Below are 23,559 nucleotides of genomic sequence, written 5' to 3'. Positions count from 1 at the left end.
AGGTGTCACTGCCATGTTTGATACTCCCTCCCACTTGCCGATACTCTGCCTTTGCTTTAGTCAGGTCCCCCCTAAAAACCCATTTCTACAGCATCACCTACTAAAAATGAACTTGTTCTATGATGGAAAAAAGTGTACCACCAAGATGCATGTCTAATCTGCCAAATCCGAATAACCTCATAATCAGATCTGTGGCACCATATCCTTCCTCCACACTCCCCTTTCCTGTATTTCTTTTATCAAGTTAATCATTTAGAGCCAGATGGTGACCTGTCCTGCATGCCCTCAGTACCCTTAGATTCCCGGGCACCGGCGGGTAGTAGCTCAGGTAACAACAGTAGTCTTCATAGGGCCACAGCATTCATTCCCTCACCGCCCATAATGTGGGTGGGAAGGAACAGAGCTTCAGCTCCATCCACAACCTGCTGATCAGCCCAGCGGCATCGTCATGCTAAGGGACATATGCTGTGCCAGGTGTAGTGCTGATGCTGAATATACTCCCCAACGCAGGGGAGAGAGAACCACCAGAGTCACAATTTGTTTCCCAGTCTGCTTTTGCAGCAGTGCTGCAATTTCTTTCTTTGATTCCTGTCCACCAGCTCAGCAGCAACAATGAGGCCACCTGAAGTCTTTGGACCACTTTCTCTCCTGTACCAGCTTCACAGCCTTGTTCATCTTTAAACCTTCTTGTTCAATGTCTTTCTTCGCCATGTCTACCCAATGCATCTTCAGTTGCCCTCTGTTTCTAGTTCCTTGTACTCTGGGAGGTATCACCTTGTATTGTATCCTTTTGGGGTCCATTTCTGACACAAATTCACAACTTGGCAGTCTTTTTTTAATCGTCTGCAACAGCGTAGATTTCTTGCCCAAGCTGTTTTCTTATCACTTGTCACTTTTATTTTCTGCAGTCTTGGTGCTCTCAATATTCCCCTCAGCTAGTTCACTGCTTTCCTCACACTCCAATGCTCCAATCCATCCGGCAGTATCAGCACAGCAGTTGTCTCAAATGTCTTTAACTTTCCAAATATTGCAGGGTTTTCCAAATGTTGTAGCAGCTAATAGGATACTTCTTATGTCATATCTTCACAGTTCCCATTCTTTGACACTAGTCTTCCAATGTACATGCAATTTTCCACTTGTTCTAGTTCTTTGTCACCAACTTTGATCTTTACATCGTCCTCTTGTCTTCCAATTGCCGTAATTTTTGTCTTCTCCATACTGATCTTCAGTCCAAATTTTCCATTTTCCCAGACTCTCTACCTTGTCAGTACGTCTCTGTACGTCCTCCTTGGGCAATTTTATAAGGTCAATATCATCTGTGTCTAAGGTTATTCACTGTGCTCCCACTCAACATCACTCATCTCATTTCACCTCTCAGTGCTACCGTCACTACTGCTACCAGAACCCAGTTGAAGAAATCTGGGGATAGCATGCATCTTTGTCTCACTTCTGTGATCTTCCACCAGCTTCTTGTCTGCTCTCATCGCACTCATCAACTTGCTGTAGCCGTTCTCTATCGGCTTAATCGGTTGGGGATGCCAAAACCCTTTATGCCAAATGCTTTCACAAACCAGGTTGACATCTACAAAGTTACAATAACAGGTTTGGTTGTGTTCTATGTACTTCTCTAATGTGTCTTATCACAAATAACTGATCTATTGTACCTCCAGCCTGTTCCTCTGCAAGCACCACTTCCATGTACCTCTTCATTCTCCTCTGCAATATCTTGGTGAATGCTTTTCCTGGCACAACATGGTGACCCAAACATAGGGCTCATAGCAAACTGTGATTGAGCCCTTAAATCCGAAGTAGGCAAACTATGGCCCGCAGGCCACATCCGGCCTGTGAGACTGTCCTGCCTGGCCTTTTAGCTCCCGGCCGGGCAGGCTAGCCCCCAGCCCCAATCCTGCTGTCCTCCTCTCCCCCGCAGCCTCAGCTCGCCGTGCCGCCAGCACTCTGGGTGGCGGGGCTGCGAGCTCCTGCTGGGCAGCGCAGCAGCATGACTGGCTCTGGCCAGGTGGCGCAGCTGCCAGTCCCGCTGCTCTGAGCAGCATGGTAAGGGGTGGGGAGCGGGGAACTTGGATAGGGGCAGGGAGTTCCGGGGGGCAGTCAGGGGACAGGGAGCAGGGGGCAGTTGGATGGGGCGGACATTCTGGGGGGGCAGTCAGGGGATGGGGAACAGGGGGGTCTGTCAGGGGACATGGCATCACTTGGCATGACCCCCCTAGGAGTCTCGGGGGGGCCTGTCAGGGGACATGGCATCACTTTTCCACCACCACCCCCTGCCACCTCCTTCCATGGAAGCCCCTCCATGCATATTCTGTGTATTTGGCACTCTCTTTTATTTGATGAGGAAGAGGAGCAGTGGGATTGTTTTATGCATATTCTTGCTCTGCTCTGTCAAAATCCCATGAGGGAGACTTTTGACCCAAGAATCAGTGCTGTCTTTAGAACAAGGTCCTGATATCCATGGGTCTGGGGTTCATGGGTCCTGTACAATGAAGCAGCATTCCCCCAATGGGATGATTCAGTGGAAGTTCAAGGATATTGATTCAGTTCTGAGTCAGAAACTGAGTTCTTGGAGGCAGAGCTATCTTTTACTGAATCACTAATACCACTTCCAGCAGTCCCTCCTGCAAACCTCTTCTCATATCCTTTACTTGACATGATAGAGGGGTACTTGCTGGACTCATGGTTTTGAATCCTGGCAAGCCTGGTTCATCCCTTCCTCATTCTGAGGTAGATACACTGAGTTCCATGCTGCATGTGAGCCTTTCAGAAAAGACCTTAAACTGAAGTCCTGTCTGATTTGCAAGGAAGGAAGTCTTAAGTGAAGAGGGTTGCCCCGTTTTTATGGTCAAAATCTCCCCTAGTCTCCAGTTCTGTGCTGCACTCAGTCTTAGAGATTGGCTGCATTTTAGTGGCACAGGGGATGATTCCTGTATGTAATTAGAGACCAATTCTCCCTTGCTTTGCCCCGTGAGCTTCAAAAGAAGAGAGACCTTTGTACACTGGCATATTCCATAGGTGATTTCTCCACATGTGGAATTCTGGCATGTTCCCCCTCTCGTCAATTGTGCAATGATTTCATCCTGTCATACAGTATCATTGCCAGTTGTAGCCGGCAAATTCCATCTTTGGCTAATAAGAGGCTTTGTTTCTTGGTCTATACATTTTGGTTGAAACCCCGATTTCTCTGTTTTTGTAGTCACATTTTTAACAAGCTTTAAAAAAAAAAAATCTGGGGTCAAAATAATCACCTGAACATCTTGTATTATTTCCACCACCCAGGAATTGAAGTACCACAGTAATACCAGTTCTCATGTAATTTTGGCCCCATGAAAGACTCCCTGAGGATTTAAAAATGCCTCTGAACAATATAAACGTAAACACGAGAATTCACATCCATGCTTATTATTTTCTAACCTCCTGTCTAGGTTTAAAGGTTATTAGAGGAATTGTCAGCCTACAACTATAAATGATATGGTTTCAAAAGGTTTCAGAGTAGCAGCTGAGTTAGTCTGAATGCATCCGATGAAGTGAGCTGTAGCTCACGAAAGCTTATGCTCAAATAAATTGGTTAGTCTCTAAGGTGCCACAAGTCCTCCTTTTCTTTTTGGTTTCAAAAGGAGAGATTATTCCACGCTCAATTGTATGTGATGCAGTAATAATGATATAATCTTACAATTGTGCCTTTCCTGCCAAAATGCTTTACATTGCGAGAATGCCAGAGTGATAAGCACTATATCAAAAGCTAAAATACAGACAGACTCTTTTACCAGACTTGTTTGGAGCTAGTGCAGTTACAAGGAACATGGAATGCTTGTGAAACATTCTGAGCACTTTTGTGAACACACAAAGGGATACATGCGGGACTATAAAGTGTTCTCACCACCATTTCAAGTGCTTGAATGAGTTTTGCAAAGGCATAAAGGCTCTAGCACAGAAAGGCCTTCAGTGGGTGTAACAGTGACCTGTAAGATTAATTTACCAATTTTAATGCTAATTAGATGTTGCCCCAAAACTGGTCAAACATGTCCTACTCAGAACCTAGAATCAAGTCTCAGGGTTTGTCTTCACACAAAAGTTGTGCCACTTTAATTATACCAGAAAAGTTAAAGTGGTCCAACCCCCTCGCATGGACTGAGTGATATTGGTATAAGGTACTTTATACCAGCGCAGCTATTTCTATAGGAGAAGGCGAGTAATCTATACTGAAATAAGGCACCTTTGTACCAGTTTAACTGCATCCACACTAGGGGCCGTGCCAGTATAACTATATTAGTAAAATATCCTATTAGTAAAATATACACTAACTGAAATGGTTGTACCAGTTCCTGAAGACCAGGCCTTAAAATCTCAGACAATGGCCATCCAGAGACACACAGGTCATTAAAAAAAGATAAAGAATCCAAGAACAGAGGGGAAGAATACAATTTAGCAATGTCTGCGTTGGAAATGGCCCATGTGTGAATGAACAATATCTCTGAAAATTGGACCAGCCTACTGCCTATGTAATTGAAAAATTCTGGGCCTGATTCTCATTTTACAAGGCTCATTTACATCACTCTGGAACGTTAAAGGGGTTTTAATAATTTATACTTGCTTTAGGGCTACCTTGCAGTGCCAGGCCAGTGTAAATAGGCTTTTAAGTAAATGAGAAACAGGCCTATAGTTTCCATCAGCAAGAGATACAGTTTAACACTACATCAAGTTGTCTTTTTGCATATTCACAAAAGCTACAAAGGGAGTGTGGGTATAGCTCACCCAGGCTCTGGACAGAGGCAGGACATTCTTCCCAGGAGAGTGAAAGTCACCTGTCTGTGATATTAAAAAAAAGGTTACTTTCCGCCATGATTGGCATGTTATTATAGACTGTAATGTAACTAAGCAGGACATGCTAGTTCACATGCTTTTTTTGTGGGGAGAAAATAGCCCATTTAAAGATTCACCGGCATGTTCTGACTGCTTTGCGCTGCTCCAGTGACACAAAGCAACCATAAACCTTGAGTAACTGGCCAATTAAACCAGTTTACGTCTGCTTTGCATCAATGGAGCAGTGCCAAGCAACTGGGATCGGTGAATCTGGCCTCTAATCTATCATTTACAGCGGGGTTTATATGTAGCCTAACTTGATATTCAAAGGCCATGTCTACACTAGAAGCGCTTTGCTGTATAACTATACTGGTATTCTGTACCAGCAATGTGCTCCTGGTGAGAATATAGCCTATACAGGAAAAGCTCCCAGTGTAGTTTATTCCACCAGCAACAACCCCAACTCATCCCCCAAGCAAACCACGAGTAAAAGTAGAGTTTTGCCATATAACTACCTACACTAGGGGCTTCTGGCACAGTCAAAGGTTACAGCTCCTCACACCCCTGACTGACACAGCTATGCCAGCAGATGTCTGTAAAATTGACATGGCTGAAGTCTAATAATTTGTTTAAAAGATCATAAGTGATTTCTATAAGTAATGTATTTAGAGGCAAAGCACTGTCTAATGCTTTCAAAGAAAGTATTACTTCTCTCTTTGTGCCATAGGTGAGCTGAGTGATAGCTGAGTTTCTGGTCATGAGTTAGAAGAAGGCTCCGCTGAAATGCCACAGAGGGACTTGCAAGTACAGCATGTGCAAAGAGTAACAAATGCATGGGAAGTAACCAGTGAAACTCCTATGTAATCAAAGAAAAATGGGAAACAGGAAGATCCAGTTGGAAAAGAAGCTTTGGAAAGAGGCAATCCGTGCAAACTTGCAAAATGACATGTGACCTATAAGAGAAATGTAACTCAATTTGTCTTTCCAATGTCAAAGTTAAATATCATCCTGAGCATGCTCTGTTTATCATTTCCAAACTTCCAGACCAATTTGGCATTGCAAAATGAAAGTTCTTCAACCCAAGCAAAACATAAATTCCTCCAAGACTGCACACTGTACGTGCCAAATTTGAAGTTATAAAACCAAGCTGTTTTTGAGTTATCAGAGTGTAAAAAAGCCCCTGAACAATTTTCTTAGATGAAAAATATTTATTGTTTCCAAAAAATAATAATCTTCTGAGCTAAGATCACGCATGGGAAATTTCAGCCCAAAAGATTAATCTTTGAAAAAGGTATAAGCAAATGAAAGTAGCAGTTTAGAATGAAAGTGATATGTAGATCAGTATTGGTTCCATAGTTCAGGCTGAAATTTGCTCCCCATTAAATCAGGTTTTCAAATCATAATCCACTAATTTTCCCAAACAGAAAGAGATCTTCTTTAAATTTGACACATTGCATTTCTTTACAGGGCAGAGGTTTCCTGGCAAATATGGTAAAAATCAGACAGCAACTTTTAAAATTATAATGTTTTCACAGTGTAGTTAATTTTTTTAAAGATGTCCTAATGCTTTTTGGCTAATTAGATCTCAATAATGGCTTGGCCTAGAAAGCCCATATTTGTTTTGCTGGTCTTGCTGAGGATATGGACTTTTTTACAGCTTGTGGTGGGAGAATGGGTAGCGATTGAAAGGAGAATAAAAGTTGTTTTTAAGTGTACAAAAGCAAATATAAACTGACCTCACTCACCTTACCAAGCTGAGTCAGAGGTGAACGGGAGACCATAGTAATGTGGTGAGGCAGGAATTGGGGTTAGGAGTCTACTAGGGGGATCACAGAGCCATGAATGGTAGTATGGGTCGCATTGTGGGGTAGGACAGTGTTGGAGCATGAGGACAGAGAAAGCAGATAGAACGAGGGAAAGGAGAAGTGGGTTCAGAGAACCAGGAGAGGTATGTAGGGTGTATCTATAGAGGACCTCGGCAGATAGAGATGCAGACAAGGTAAGGGGGAGTGTGTATAGTTTCCAGTGTAGATAAAACCCTCCCAGTTTTCTACTCCACCCACCATCCACTACCCCCATATCCCAGACAAGTAGAAATCCTACCATGACACACACATACGTGGACTTGCTAACTGGGGGAGAGGAGCCCTGCTCTGGTGAGGCTTATAAGATGTGTCTCAGCAGGGTTCCCCTCCTGCAGATCTGAGATGCTAAAGCCAGTTTCAACTTCTCTAGCTCATTTAAAAAAAAAAAAACATACCCATGGAAATTTGACTTAAAATGTTAGTTAAGATAAAATTTAATGTCTAAAGGATCTGTTCTAGTTGAGTCCAGCTAATGAACAGTTAAGAGATCCAGAAAATTTACCAAGATTTTATAACCTTCCATCATTCACTGCCACCCATATAGTTTACACTACTCATCCAAACTCATCTGAATTATTTAACATTTATATTGCAGTGGCACCCAGAGGCCCCAGTCAGAATTGGGGCACTACTGAATGAGATACTGTACAAGCATATAATCAAAGGGTCTTCCTCCACAAGGAATTTATAGTGTAAGAAGACAAGTGACATGCAGAAGGATGAGGGGAGAGTGAAGCAGTCAAACTTACATTGCCTCATAATATTTTTTAAAGTACACCCAAAGATCAAATTACTGGGGGCTACATTCTCATAACCTTGCTCACACTGAGCAGCACCATTCTTCACGAGCAGTCCCATGGATTTCAGTGGGAGCCCTCCTGGAAAAATGTACTGTTCAACGTGAGTAAAGGGATCTGGCCCTAAGAGATTATTGGAAATTATTCCCTTGAATGAGAAATGGGATTTTATAATCTCCTAGCATGAAATTCACTTCTGTGTAGAGGGCCTGGGTAAGGCCTGTGCACCACTTAAATCTCACAAATGGACACTAATCCCTAGGGGAAATGAAATATACCAACGAATGTGCACAGCCTTGACCTATTTCATCTGTAGGAGTGTGGGACAGTAATTGCATTCAGCAGAGAAGCAGATTATTTCTGCTTGTAACTCTCAAATTCGGGGTCCTGCAGGAGATGCAGTAACTCACCTGCATCTCCATCACACATTCTTCAGATCTGCCAAAAGGTATTTATCATATGGATGATAATATGCATCTTCATTGGAAAGGCACTGAATCACTCCCTCCATCAGTTTGCCTACTGGACTTCCATGCAGACAGCACCATACCAACCTATCCTAGAAAAATTTATTCTCAGAGCCATTACCTTAGCCCAAAAAATCCTGCTGAGACACTGTAAAAATGTAGACACTTTCTCATTCACAGAGTGCAGTTTACAACTTGTGATCAACCTCATACCAGAGATTATCACTGGCTCAAGAAGAAGAGCTTTCACTTTCTAATGATGTATACAGATCAGAGTGCCAAGAAGGGACTGCAAAGTGATCATAAGGAGCCACGAGAACAATAATATGCACATAAATGACAGCAAGGTGAGATGAAGTGTAAGCTAGCAGGCAGTCATTGTGCATGATTGCTGTCACAGGAGGATTGCTTCCCAAACAGACGCACTAGAAACAATAATCAAGTTCCCAGTTTACTCCCATCTCTGGGATCTTGCTTTGCCTTGTGCAAGTAGCAGTCAACCTTGCTACAGGCCACTCTGCAATTGTACATATGAGTATAGCCAGGCAAGACTCCATCTGTATACTTCTGTGCATCTGAAAACAGAATTCCACCCTTGTCTCTGGGTACAGGTAGACACCATTACTGCTAGCTCTTAACACTGAAATGGAAAAAGCTAAAGGGAAGAAAGCCACTGCCTCATGAATGAGGATCAGGAAAACGTGGCTGGAGGGTTACAGTAAAGTCTATCTCTGCATAGCTCTCAGCTGAGGGACTTTGCACCACGGGCCAAACAGTTCAATGGCATACCCACATTTTTGATGATTTTGATACAAAAGATAAGGAAGTTAGATATTCTTTCTGTATAACATTTCTTCTAGAAGCTTTTTGAGAGCCTTGTTGTTATTGCACTTCATTGGGTACAAGTCATACTGTGTATATTTCATGTTGTACTTCATGTGGCTTAGTGCTCTAGGCTTCTGACTTAATGGATTTTCTGTAACTTGAAGTCTTTAAATCATGATTTGAGTCCTTCAGTAACTCAGCCAGAGGTTATAGGTCTATTACAGGAGTATGTGGGTGAGATTGGGGAGGCAGCTGGTGCTGCTTCAGCACCTAACTGTGGCAGAAGACTTCACATTACAAAGGATTTGCTGTACTGGGGCAAAGATTCATAGATTTTTAAGGCCAGAAAGGAGAACCATGATCCTCCAGTTTGATTTCCTGCATAAGACCGAACAAAATATCTGACCCCACGTGACAGTATTTTGCCTACATCATTCTTTTGACTGCTTCATTGCATGGAGTTTTAGTGTACATGTTGTCCATTTGCTTGTGTCTGATTTAGACAGCAAGCATTTTGTGTCATGGAGTGTATCTTCTCTATGTTTGTAAAGCACCCTGGGCATTCATAGCATTATAGAAATTATAAAGAAAAATAGTCAAATTTAATTACAGCAGACAACGCTGGTGGGTAAAGATGGGACTTAGAGGAGCTGAGTTCAATTCATGGCTCTGGCTTGGTCACATTGCGCCTCCGCTGCCCATCTATATAAAGGAGATGATAATAATACTATTACTTCCTCCCAGGGATGTTGTGAGGCTACATTTCTTGATGTTTGTGGCTAGAGCTGAGCTATTATGGTGATGGCAGCCATCTAGGTCCCTAGATTGATAAAAGTCTAGTTAAGATACTATTTATCTCATTAGATGTGAACATTTTAATGACCATTCAGTACTCGAACATTCTCACTAGCAGTCATGTTTATTGGACTTTGGATGGAGACCAGGAAGGCAGCAGAAATAACACCCTGGATCCAACCAAGCTGCTGCAGGAAACCTGGCAGTGGCCATATCTGTGACCTTTGCTGTGACTGACATTCTCATTCATCATCCACAACCCGGCAGAGGAGGAGAAGAGGCAACTAACTTCTGCTTCAGTAAATTAACTGGACTTCACTGACTAGTGTGACTAGGAGACTTAAGAGAGAGTGGAGCATCTTTGGGAGCAAGATATATACTTAGAGATGTTCACAGCAATATACATACACACACAGTAATAGGGCTCTTAAATTTGGCTTTACAAACAGTTCCAAAGAGCTGTACAAACATCAATTAATTGTTGACACATTTTTGTAAAGAGAAAACCAGAACTCATAAGAGGTGCAAAACAATGCTGGGAGGTCTCAAATCTGAGCCCATTTCTCTACTCTTATCTTTATTTTTGACATGATCCTTTATACACAATCACAGAAGTCAGAGACAGAAAAGACCTACTAGATCATCCAGTCCATCCCACTGAAAAGTCAGGATTATATTTCATTTATTTATCTTATTTAGGTTTATACAAATGCCAAAAATGGCACCCACCTGTATATTCTAGGTGTCCTTGACATAACTTAACAGTACAACAAAATTAATACCCAAACATAACTAAAGCGCAGCAGTACAATTTAACTCACTGCCAGTAACCCAAGATAACTGAAAAGCCCAAAATCCCTGACCACCCTCCCACAGTTTTCACATACACGGGGAAAGAAGATGAGCTGTGCTGTGTGCTCTGAAGGTCATCAAACTCAACCTGTTTTTTTGGACCAAGGAGAGAGTGAATTCCTAAGCTATGGGGCCCTCCCAGAGAGCACTATGCCAGCAACTTGCTCTTGTCTATACCAGCAGGGATTTAACTTGAGCACTTCTGCAGTGGTTCAGCACAGGGAGAAATGTGAGCTTTTACAAGTCAAATGAAACATCTTAAGTTTCCCCCACAAACCAAGAGGCAACCAGTGCAAATCACAGAACTTGTTGAATATGCTCATGGCAAGACACTCCATTAACGAATGGGCTGTCACATTCTGCATATGAAGTCTTGTTCTTTATTACTGTGTATAATTGATGAAGAGATGGCTAAAGATTTTCAGAGTCCAAAATTAGTCTATTTTTAACTTATGGTTATGGTATTGGTGGTGATGGGATTTCCCGCCCCCCGCCCCCCAAAAGCCCATTTTTCAGTAAACAAATTTCAATAATCATTTTGAAAATGTTTTCAAAGTACTCGATAAAAATTCAGAAAAAATATCAAAAAGCCACCACATTTTTCACAAAACACAAACTTGTTTGGCAACATCCACAATTTTAAAAAATTGTGTTAGAAAAAAGGGCATTTTTCAACAATAACAACAAACCTGTAGTTTGAAAAATATTAACCAGCTCTGCCCAAAATGTAGGATTAGGGCACTGAGGGTAAGTGGTGCTCAACAAATTGCTTTTGCCCGTGAATATACGCTATTATAATGAGGGATGATTATAATTTTTTCTTTTGAATAATGCCTTTGGTTTGAAATTATTACTAATTATCATTATCTGTATTGCCACAGTGCCTAGGAGCCTGGTTGTGGGCCAGGGCCCCATTGTGCTTGGCACTATACAAACACAAAGAACACACAGACTGTCCAGGCTCAAAGAGTTTATCATTTGGGGGCTGCACTACACTACACTACGAAGTTAGTTCCGCTTCACTACATCACCCAGGGCTGTGAAAAATTTCACACCCTGTGCAACATCATTGAGACAGCCAAAAAGGCCCGGTGAAGACACTGCTAAATCACTGGGAGAATTCTTCCCTTGAACTAGCTACTGCCTCTTGGAGAGGTGGATTTATTACAACAACAGAAGAACCCCTACCTTCTCTGTAGTAAGCGTCTGCGCTTCAGCAGCAGAGCTGCAGCTGTGCCACTGTAGCATTTCTAGTGTAGACGTCGGCTAAGGAAGCTCCTTCCTTCCATCTTTAACACAAATCCTGCTATTACTGAACATGAGCAACCACCAGGCCAATATGCATCTTCACTTGCATATGTAGGTTCTACTTGCCGCACCCTGCTGCTCTGGGAAAGAGAAGAAGAAAGCCCTTTCTTGGCCAGGTTGCTGCCATCATTCTGATGTCCCACTCTTAGAGAGGGAGAGAAACAAAAAGCTAAAGTCACATGGTTATTTCCTACTGGATTGACTTTGACTTTTGACTGCATATGACCGCTTTGTGCTGCCCTCTATCTTATCAGGCACATACACCACTGCAATTAGCAGGAGCCGCTTGCTACCCAGGTGGTAGATTGTCTTATCTTGGAAGCGGTACTACTTAGAGATTGGGTAGGATGGGAGGCTTGGGGAAGGGAAAGGGGTGAATGAGGGTTCTCCAGCAGCCAAACAGTGAGGCATTTCCCAGGACTCTGTGTGGGGGCTAAGAGCCAGAAGGGGTGCTGGAAGGTGCTCCTGAAAGGGAGTTTGGGGCAGTGCACAGGGGGTGCTTAAGGATTCCCAATGGGGGGTTGCTGGGTGTCTCAAGGGTGGACGGGAGGTGACATTTTCCCTAGGGTTCTGGGGATGAGTTGGGGCAGGAGGGTTCCCAATGGGGCAATGCTGGATGAGTCAGAGGAGAGGATGTGAGACAGAGGGGCATTTTCCAGAGGTGCTGGGGGGTAGGATGGTTCTCACTGTGGGGGAAGGTGGGTGATTTCCTAGGAGCGATAGGGGAGGTAGGAGGTGTTCTCAGTGTGGGGAAAATGGAGCATTGCTCCAGAGTCTGGGGGAAGGGTTCCCAGGAGAGCCTGGGAGGGGACATTGGGCATTGCCCCGGGGTGCAGCGGTTGGGTTCCTGGAGGGGGTTGGGTGGGAAACTGCCCCGGTATGTGGCGGGAGAGTTCCCCGGGGGGCGGAAGGGTTCCCCGCACGGACATTGCCCGCGGCTGCGGCAGGAAGGTTTCCGGGGGAGGATCGGGGGGTGCGGCGGGAGGGTTCCCGGGGGAGGATCCGGGGGCGTTGCCCCGGGGGTGCGGCGGGAGGGTCCCCTGGGGAGGACCGGGGGGGGGCGTTGCCCCGGGGGCGCGGCGGCAGGGTCCCCGGCGTAGGACCGGGGGGGGGCGTTGCCCCGGGGGTGCGGCGGGAAGGTCCCCTGGGGAGGACCGGGGGGGGCGTTGCCCCGGGGGCGCGGCGGGAAGGTCCCCTGGGGAGGACCGGGGGGGGGCGTTGCCCCGGGGGAGCGGCGGGAGGGTCCCCGGGGGAGGATCGGGGGGCGTTGCCCCGGAGGCGCGGCGGGAGGGTCCCCGGGGGAGGACGGGGGGGGGCGTTGCCCCGGGGGCGCGGCGGGAAGGTCCCCGGAGGAGGACGGGGGGGGCGTTGCCCCGGGGGTGCGGCGGGAGGGTCCCCGGAGGAGGACGGGGGGGGGCGTTGCCCCGGGGGAGCGGCGGGAGGGTCCCCGGGGGAGGATCGGGGGGCGTTGACCCGGGGGCGCGGCGGGAGGGTCCCCGGGGGAGGACGGGGGGGGGCGTTGCCCCGGGGGTGCGGCGGGAGGGTCCCCGGAGGAGGATGGGGGGGACGTTGCCCCGGGGGCGCGGCGGGAGGGTCCCCGGGGTAGGACCGGGGGGCGTTGCCCCGGGGGAGCGGCGGGAGGGTCCCCGGGGGAGGATCGGGGGGCGTTGCCCCGCGGGCGCGGCGGGAGGGTCCCCGGGGTAGGACCGGGGGGCGTTGCCCCGCGGGCGCGGCGGAAGGGTCCCTGGAGGACGGGGGGGGGGGCGTTGCCCCGGGGGCGCGGCGGGAGGGTCCCCGGAGGAGGACCGGGGGGGGCGTTGCCCCGGGGGTGCGGCGGGAGGGTCCCCGGGGGAGGATCAGGGGGCGTTGCCCCGGGGGCGCGGCGGGAGGGTCCCCGGAGGAGGACGGGGGGGGGGCGTTGCCCCGGGGGTGCGGCGGGAGGGTCCCCGGAGGAGGATGGGGGGGACGATGCCCGGGGGGCGCGGCGGGAGGGTCCCCGGGGTAGGACCGGGGGGCGTTGCCCCGGGGGAGCGGCGGGAGGGTCCCCCGGGTAGGACCGGGGGGCGTTGCCCCGGGGGAGCGGCGGGAGGGTCCCCGGAGGAGGATCGGGGGGGCCGTTGCCCCGGGGGCGCGGCGGGAGGATCGGGGGCGTTGCCCCGGGGGTGCGGCGGGAGGGTCCCCGGGGGAGGATGGGGGGGGCGTTGCCCCGGGGGCGCGGCGGGAGGGTCCCCGGAGGAGGATCGGGGGGGGCGTTGCCCCGGGGGCGCGGCGGGAGGATCGGGGGCGTTGCCCCGGGGGTGCGGCGGGAGGGTCCCCGGGGGAGGATCGGGGGGGGGCGTTGCCCCGGGGGCGCGGCGGGAGGGTCCCCGGGGGAGGACCGGGGGGGGCGTTGCCCCGGGGGCTCGGCGGGAGGGTCCCCGGGGGAGGATCGGGGGGGGGCGTTGCCCCGGGGGCGCGGCGGGAGGGTCCCCGGGGGAGGATCGGGGGGGGCGTTGCCCCGGGGGCGCGGCGGGAGGGTCCCCGGGGGAGGATCGGGGGGGGGGCGTTGCCCCGGGGGCGCGGCGGGAGGGTCCCCGGGGGAGGATCGGGGGGGGGCGTTGCCCCGGAGGCGCGGCGGGAGGGTCCCCGGGGGAGGATCGGGGGGGGCGTTGCCCCGGGGGCGCGGCGGGAGGGTCCCCGGGGGAGGATCGGGGGGGGCGTTGCCCCGGGGGCGCGGCGGGAGGGTCCCCGGAGGAGGATCGGGGGGGGGCGTTGCCCCGGGGGCGCGGCGGGAGGATCGGGGGCGTTGCCCCGGGGGTGCGGCGGGAGGGTCCCCGGGGGAGGATCGGGGGGGGCGTTGCCCCGGGGGCGCGGCGGGAGGGTCCCCGGAGGAGGATCGGGGGGGGGGCGTTGCCCCGGGGGCGCGGCGGGAGGATCGGGGGCGTTGCCCCGGGGGTGCGGCGGGAGGGTCCCCGGGGGAGGATCGGGGGGGGGCGTTGCCCCGGGGGCGCGGCGGGAGGGTCCCCGGGGGAGGACCGGGGGGGGCGTTGCCCCGGGGGCTCGGCGGGAGGGTCCCCGGGGGAGGATCGGGGGGGGGCGTTGCCCCGGGGGCGCGGCGGGAGGGTCCCCGGGGGAGGATCGGGGGGGGGGGCGTTGCCCCGGGGGCGCGGCGGGAGGGTCCCCGGGGGAGGACCGGGGAGCATGTGGCGGGATGGCTCCCCGGAGGCAGGGCAGTGGGGGCCGCTGCTCCGCCCGCCGCCCGTGGGTCGCTCCGTGGGCGGGGGCGGGGCGGCGCCGCGCGGTCCCTCCCCTGGGCAGTGTCTCCGCCCGGCCCTTTAACCGCCGGGCCGCCCCGCCCCCGCGCTGTCCGGCCGGGCCGTGTCCGCAGAGCGGCCGCGCGCGGGGCCCGTCTGGCCGGGGGCAGCGCCCGGGCGGTGCAGGGCGGGCGCGCGGCGCGGCGCGGGGCTCGGCCCGGGCTATGGGGCTGCGGGGCCGCCGCCGCCTCCTGCTGCTGCTGCTGTGGCTCGGGCTGGGGCTGCTGCCCGGCGCGGCGCGCGGCTTCGGGGAGGACGAGGAGCGGCGCTGCGATGCCATCCGCATCGCCATGTGCCAGAACCTGGGCTACAACGTCACCAAGATGCCCAACCTGGTGGGGCACGAGCTGCAGGCGGACGCGGAGCTGCAGCTCACCACCTTCACCCCGCTCATCCAGTACGGCTGCTCCAGCCAGCTCCAGGTGGGTGCCGCCGCCGCCCTGGCCCGCCCCTTGCACTCCCTGCCCCGGGCCCCGCTCCCTGAACGCCAGGCCCGCGAGGCAGGGTGTGCGGGGGGGGGCTCCTGCCGCTGCCAGGAGCCGCCAGCGCCGGGGTCTCCCCCGCCGGTCCCCCCCCCCCCCCCGCCGTGGCAAGCCCCGCACGAGTGACATTCGGCAGCGGCGCTCGCGCCAGGGATCTGTGCCGCGGCCAGAGGATCCCTCTCGTGGGGCAAACCCGAGCGGGGCAGACTGCAGGGAAAGGGCTGCCGTTATGGTGCCAGCTGCACCCCTAAATGCTGTAACCCCCCCCATTTATTTCCCAACCTAATCTGCTCCTAAGGTGCTAAACTAATGGTTTCTAGAGTGGAAAGAGACCGTTTCGCTTCCAGCAGCAGGGACTATCCCGAATCCCCCCCCGCTTTACTTCTTGCATTTGTTCTGCGAACTTCCCACGGACTCCCAAGTTTCAATCTGTTGCATTTCTTGCCTTTGTTTTGTAAATCTCCTTCAACCTAGTTTCCCTGCTGCCGATTTGGGAGCAGCCGTGGGCGGGTTTCGGGTTATTTCTTAGCCCAAGTTTCTAGGATAGAAGAGCGTGAAAATATCTGCTGGGGTAAACAAAAGTTTTAAAAGAAACCATTAAAAGGGTTAAACAAAGATACATTTGGAAACTTCCAGCTGCAAAGTGGCTCAAGATTAGCTTTCCCCTCTGGGTGTGAATCTACAGATAAGAAGGTACAATAAGGTTACAATAGCATTTAATCTCACAGTTTACAGTTGCTGAGAGACTGAAGTAAATACACAAGGAGCCCCGTTCCCAGTCCTCTTTCTGGAGTAACCTCCACACAAAGTCAGAAGCTAGGAGAAGAAGCCAAACTTTTCTGTCGATTGGCATGCTGTACTTGTTTATGTTCCCTTTGGTAGCCCAGGAATTTGGACTAGTGTGAAGACTAAAGGGAACACCCTAAATCAGGGTTAATAAATTGGCTGATCTCTCTTTTTATGGGTTTGAAAATGTCATTTAGCCTAATATTAAAAATATGACTTTTACAGATCAAGGCATGTGAACTTTCTCACTGACTTCTTAAAGAAAAATATTTATCCTTGAACACCATGAAAGTACAGCGTATGCTAAACAGACAGTTTCAAGGACATGACTTTCCAGTTCAGATGCTTGCATATAAAGCCCTTCACTTATAACCATAGATGACAGTTGTTATGTGTATGGAGCTGGTGAACCAATGTGCATCCAGACATAATGGACAGAGGAGGTGAACATATGTGTGACTTGTCATCATAAAAAAACAAAGGGACATAGCATAAAATTGTGGTAAGAGGACCCCCTCCAGTAACTTCACTGTAGGAGTTGCTCTCCCATATTAATGGCAAGATCCCTGTCCTAGCCGATGACTTAGATGTTGTTGAATAACAAACTTACTACTTCAGATAGTTGTATCCAAACTAATAATTGCTTGGCATTTTTCTTAAATGATCAGTTTTACACACAGATCTATTTGCTTTGTGTGTACCAGAATTACAAGAGTCAAGTACTGAGCAAATTATTGTCCTAACTTCATTATAAGAGAAAATACGATTTACAAAGACCAAGTTCAACCATGAATGTTGTTAATTCAATGAGCTCTTAATATTTTAACTGTTTTATTTCAAGTTTTAAATATCTCTATGCAGTCTCAAAAACTAAGGTCTATATATTTGTGTTAAAGTTTAAATTACTTATTCAGTTGGTGTTTTGCCCTCCTAAACTGTAAATTTGAGGCTTAGATCTAGGCTAAGTTCTGCTCGCCTTGCGTGAATTTGGCCCATTGACTTCAGTAAAGCTAATTCTAGTGAGTAAAGTGATGAAGATTTGGCCTTAAAACACTTTTTGAATTGAAAACAAGGGCTGAGGTTTTTAGGATTTTTTCCCTTGGTTTCTTTACTACATGCTGCTCCTTGCTTACTTAGGCAAAGTAACTGAACAGTTAAAGAGGATAGAGAGGGAACTTGCTATATAGTCTACCATTTGTATCTTCTTTTAAGCACAAGTTTGACTATTGTTTTTCTCTTCCAGTTCTTCCTTTGTTCAGTCTATGTTCCAATGTGCACAGAGAAGATTAACATCCCAATAGGTCCCTGCGGTGGCATGTGCCTTTCCGTCAAAAGAAGATGTGAACCTGTTCTGAAAGAATTTGGATTTGCCTGGCCAGACAGTCTAAACTGCAGTAAATTCCCACCCCAAAATGACCATAACCACATGTGTATGGAGGGTCCAGGGGATGAAGAGGTTCCCCTTCACAGCAAGACATCCTTGCAGCCAGGAGAAGAGTGTCACACAATGGGATCTAATTCAGAGCAGTATATCTGGGTAAAAAGAAGCCTGAGCTGTGTCCTTAAGTGTGGCTATGATGCTGGTCTCTATAGCAGATCAGCTAAGGAATTCACTGATATCTGGATGGCCGTGTGGGCTAGCCTGTGCTTCATATCAACGGCCTTCACAGTCCTGACCTTCCTGACTGATTCGTCCAGGTTTTCTTACCCTGAGCGCCCCATCATATTTCTGAGCATGTGCTACAATATTTATAGCATTGCTTATATTGTGAGGCTGACTGTAGGCCGGGAAAGGATATCCTGTGATTTTGAAGAGGCAGCAGAACCTGTTCTTATCCAAGAAGGTCTTAAGAACACAGGATGTGCTATAATTTTCTTACTGATGTATTTTTTTGGGATGGCTAGCTCCATCTGGTGGGTGATTCTGACATTAACATGGTTTCTAGCAGCAGGACTCAAATGGGGCCATGAGGCTATAGAAATGCACAGCTCCTATTTCCATATTGCAGCCTGGGCTATCCCTGCAGTGAAGACCATAGTCATCTTGATTATGAGACTGGTAGATGCAGATGAGCTCACTGGTCTGTGTTATGTCGGCAACCAGAACCTAGATGCGCTCACTGGCTTTGTCGTTGCTCCGCTTTTCACCTACTTGGTTATTGGAACTTTATTCATAGCAGCAGGTTTAGTGGCCTTATTTAAAATCAGGTCTAATCTTCAAAAAGATGGGACTAAAACTGACAAGCTGGAAAGACTGATGGTCAAAATTGGTGTCTTTTCCGTTCTATACACTGTCCCAGCTACATGTGTAATTGCATGTTACTTCTATGAAATCTCCAACTGGGCTATCTTCCGCTATTCAGCGGATGATTCCAATATGGCAGTGGAGATGCTCAAAATTTTCATGTCTCTGCTGGTGGGTATCACATCTGGCATGTGGATTTGGTCTGCCAAGACTCTGCACACGTGGCAGAAGTGCTCTAACAGACTGGTGAACTCAGGGAAAGTGAAACGAGAGAAGAGAGTGGATGGTTGGGTGAAACCTGGGAAAGGGAATGAGACTGTGGTGTAAACAAAACCTCCGTGCTGACATCTCTTCCAAGAAGGACTTGTGTATAAACACTTGCAGTAGAAATGTTGCTGGGGTGGTATGGGGAGGTAAAGTACAAGATCTGTCTCTGAAAAGAAACCTTAAAGAATAAGCAATAATTTCAAAAACAGAATAATCATAAAGCATGCTGCCCAAAATACAAAAGCCCGGGAAGGCTTTGAAAGCTGTGAAAAATCTGAATGTCACATTTTTGTAAAGCAGGTTGCAATGTATTAGTGTCATTAGAAGCCACAGGGTCTTGCATCTTGTTACTTGGGTTGCCGATTTTCCTGAATCATGTTACAGTGCATGGAGGATGAGGGCCAAATTCTGGGCTGGGTTAGGGTCCAATCCTGTGAGGCGATGGGTGCTCTCAGCTTCAATTGGCAGCATCACTCCCTTTGAATTCAGTGTCTTAAGGGACGTGGTCAGCACCTTTTAGGATTGGACCCATAGCCGATACAGCCTGTTGCCTTCATCAGTGTTGCACGGTGCATAATTCAGCCAAGGATTAGGTCCTCATGCAAATGCCAGTGAAGCTTTCCAGGTAACAACTCAAACAGGAAATTTGTAGGATTCAGTTAGGTGTTAGGATGGATTGCTGTATAGCTCAGCTGACAACCTAATACTAACCTCTACATTGGCACGCGCTTTGCTCTCTAAAACATCAGTACTTCATTTGATGTGTTTAGAAGCTTCACTCAGTACTTTCTTTTATCAGAAGTAGATTAACTGGGAGATTGAAGCATAACAGCATATATAGTTTCCATTTATCTCCCTGCCCCCTTTTATCCTTTTTTGATAACCTGGCTATTTCCAGACTCTGACTACTTTATTCCTTTGCATTAATAACTTTGGGTTTTTCTTTTAATAGCTCTCCTTCCTACTGCAATATACAGCTGAGGGAAAGTGAATGAAGGCTCACTTTGGACAAACTCTTTATTCAGCAGAACATGTAGTTTTTCTCCAAGTAAACTTATCTGGCTCTCCCTGGAGACCTATTGCATTAAGCAATTAAGACTTAATATATTTCACTCTGTGTGATTACATCTATGCAGACGCCAGTCTGGGAAAAGTGAAATGTTAAGTTACTTGGCAACTTCATGTTAACACAGATAATTCGTATAAGTGTGTGTGTCAATTAAAAATAAAAGAACATTCTCCAGCCATGACATAGCAGTACAGCTGACTGGCTCAAACTGATGGTCACTGAAAGTGACTTAAAAAAAAAAAATTTATATGTAAGAATGTAATCAGACTTCAGCAACAATGGAGACATTTTCCTTTTTGAAAAGGGCTCCATGGAGAAGAAATCCAACTTCTTCTTGGTGAGTAATATGTTTCCTAGTTAGTGGCAAGGTTCCTTGCCCTTGGCCTGTCATGTTCATAGGGAGCATGAGACTAATGAATGCCACAGTCCAGCTTGATTAACAGGAAGTATAATGTAAACCTAAATAAAGAGCAGCATTTAAGTGCTCCCCTTGAAAGACCCACCAGTAGCTTCCCCTGTGTGCCCTAAAATCTTGCTTTGTCTTCAGTGTATGGCAGTGATTCTCAAACTTTTGTACTGGTGACCCCTTTCACATAGCAAGCCTCCGAGTGTGACCCCCCCTTATAAATGGAAAAACATTTTTTAATATATTTAATACCATTATAAATGCTAGAGGCAAAGCAGGGTTTGGGCTGGAGGCTGACAGCTTGCGACGCCCCCATGTAATGACCCAGTTTGACAACCCCTGGTGTATGGGTGCCTGATCAAGGGAGATGCTGAGTGCCTTCAATTTCTGTGGACTTAAGTGGTAGCTGAGGGTTCTGTGGTCTTTTGTAGGATGAGGCAGGCCTGAAAGGGGTCCCCCCTCTATCTCTCAAACTGTGTTAAAGGCCTGCATTGTGTCTGTGCTGAAATATGTGCTTAAAAACAAAACAACCTCATTTCAATCTGCGCAGCTGGGATCAGTCACTAGCAGAGTAAGTGACAACTTGACTCATTCTACCCACAACACACCATTATTTTGATCAGCTCTATGTACTAGCTGAGTGTTCCAAATCCAATCCTTTATCAAGTCTCTTCTGTTGGATGGTAATGCCTTGTTGGATCTATGTATTCTGGTCTGGAAACAGTTTTGCAAGAATGAAAGCTGTGGATGGCTGGGCTTCACCATGATGCTTGATCTATTTACGATTGAAATAAGGATGCCAAATCAGAAGCTAGCTCTAAATTCTGAGGGGTGAAGGCGAGAAAGTGAGTGCGCCAAATTCATCCAGGAGTCCCTCCAGTGAAGTCACAGGTTAAGGACGCTCGGGGATTCATACACACTGAACTTCATGCTATTTGATGTGATTGACCTATGCATTTTTATCCTCGTCATCCCAGAATTTGTTAAGGGGTGACCTTTCCTGTTATCATTGAATTTCAGAGCATGACTCAGTAGATCTCTTACTAGAATGATAGCACTGGTGATCAGTGACATCTGAAAGTGAGTCAGATGAGGATGATGTTTCCTTACATTGCAGGGTGAGGGGAAGATAAATCCATGAAAGTTGTGAGGCACTCAAATAGTATGGGGATAGCAGCCACATAGCGACCATTCTCCCTTGGAGGCATTGTGCCTGTCTGAGACACAGTGGGCCTAAATTCTCTTGCAGTTATGTACCAGAGCTCAGTGAATTTCTTCCCGATTTACTTCCAGGTAATGAGGCAGAGCATCTGACCCAGGGCCGCAGAAGCCCCTCTGAAAAGGCACAACTTAACTATGTGCATTTACCTTGCTGTTCTAGTTGTTTGGGCATTTGTTATTGGAAAAGCCACTCTAGATCAAGTCTGAAGCACGTAGTTACGAAGACTGAATATCGGCAACTCGGTTTCTCTCATTTCAACGTAGTTATGAATTTAAAACCAAACAATGTGTGACTAATCCTGCCTTGGAATTGCAGTTGCTGTGGCTATAGAGCTCAAAACTTTACAACAGTTACTTTTTCTGCTGAATCCCTTCTCCTCCTTTCTCTCTCAAGCCAGTCCCACCCCCAGTTGGTGTTTTGTGCTGACATACAGGATTCTGAAATGTCTGACAGACAGGTACAAGCGAAACTACTTATGATAGAGCTTCAGGAAGAGAAACTAACTTGTTGAAGGGAATGGACACTGATAATTTTTTAGATGTACAGAAAGTATATCTGCATTGATGTATGTACTGTAAATTTCTAATTTATCACTGTACAAAAAACTTTGCTATTTAATTTTTCTATCAAAATAAAATTTTGTTAACCTCTGTGAATAAGTAATGGATTCTTGTGTCTTGATTTTTTTGGGGGGTGGGGTGGGGGGAATTTCCTTTCATAAACTGTCTTTATCCTCCTGTTGTAAACACAAAGCATTGTGGGTTTTTTGCTTTTCCGCCATCACCCCCTCCCTTTCTTCCTTTCTAAGTGAAGAGTGTCGTGCCAAGCTCAGGACAGACGGTCAAGAAGCAGGGCAGAGACCTGCAACTGGTTTTGTGTTCTATAATTACCTTTCACCAACCCAGTAACAAGTGTGAACTCCTGAAGCACTAGAATCGTCTTATCATAGTCTGACAGTCCCTTTGGGCACTACAGTCTATTTTGCCACCCAGACAAGCCGGACTTAGTGATAGCTGGTTGCCATACACCAAAGATGCAGGTTGCTTGCAATCCCAAGAGACCAGTCACTTACCCTAGGTCAATTTGTATCTCAGATCTCACCCCAAAGACAAAGCTTGTAGCCAATCCTGTAGCAAACTGACTAAGGATTAATTAACTAAGAAAAGAAATGAGTTATTACAAGGTTAAAGCAAGCAAACATATACACTGAGTTTACAGTCTAGGGTTTTAAAAGGTGACTGTTGTATTAATCTCTCAGCACTGTATGCCTTTTAGGGATAACCCAGGTTGGCCCTGGGGTTCTCTGCTTCTGTTTCATAGCTCCAACCCTGTAAGAATCCTAAAGCCAGAGAGATGAAAATTCTCTTGTTCCTTATTTTTATTTCCTTTCAGAGTTCAAGCTGATGGGAAGAGCCCTCTTGAATGTAACCTCTTTGTGAGTATGAAGGGGCAATTGACAAAACATTTGTGTTGTGATGTCTCATAATGGCCCATTTAGTTTTGATAGCCTTCTTGATGAGCAGAAGAAGATCCCTGCTGACAGTTTCAGGGCAAACTTTTTTTTTTTTTACAGTTATAAAGCAAAAACTTAAATATTGCCTTACATTGTATGATAAAGATGTGAGATTATTTTATGCACTAATTTACAAGCATTTCACATTGTTATGAGGTCAATACCCATCTTCAGCATGCTAACATGCAAGTGAAACAGACTGGCTTCCAGCACCTGGTTTGCCAGCGTTACACAGAGAACTGAAATGCTTCACTTAAATGAGTTAGAACTTTGGCCTAAGACCTACATTTGGGTCCAAGCTGGGCAAGAGTGCTCCCAGCTATCATTAGTGGACAACAGATAAAATTCAAGACATGTTTCAGCTTCTTGAGCAGCCTTATTCCAGGAAGCCCTAAGTCTGAGTGAGAAGGAATGTTTCCGAAGGGGGTGGTTGGGTTCAAAAGCATTGGTGAGGAAGCAGGACTGGGCTGTAGCTTTTCTGCAGTGCATCCAGGCTTGCCTGAATAGATAGTCAAACCTCTTCACATGCTGAGATGTATGGCACAGCTCTAA

At 47.9% G+C, this 23,559-nt stretch overlaps 1 protein-coding gene across 1 annotated transcript; it reads left to right on the top strand.

Annotated features, from left to right (window-relative positions):
* The first annotated feature begins 15,139 nt into the window (after positions 1-15,139).
* On the top strand, positions 15,140-22,153 carry FZD4 (frizzled class receptor 4). The gene is made up of 2 exons (XM_073336676.2): positions 15,140-15,439; positions 17,529-22,153. The coding sequence occupies exons 1-2, from the start codon at positions 15,182-15,184 to the stop codon at positions 18,855-18,857; spliced, it is 1,587 nt and encodes a 528-aa protein (XP_073192777.1). The 5' UTR covers positions 15,140-15,181; the 3' UTR covers positions 18,858-22,153.
* The last annotated feature ends 1,406 nt before the right edge of the window (positions 22,154-23,559 follow it).

This window comes from Lepidochelys kempii, chromosome 1 (assembly GCF_965140285.1).
Source record: "Lepidochelys kempii isolate rLepKem1 chromosome 1, rLepKem1.hap1, whole genome shotgun sequence".
Taxonomy (NCBI): domain Eukaryota; kingdom Metazoa; phylum Chordata; order Testudines; family Cheloniidae; genus Lepidochelys; species Lepidochelys kempii.
This window is presented reverse-complemented; position numbering and strand designations above follow the sequence as displayed.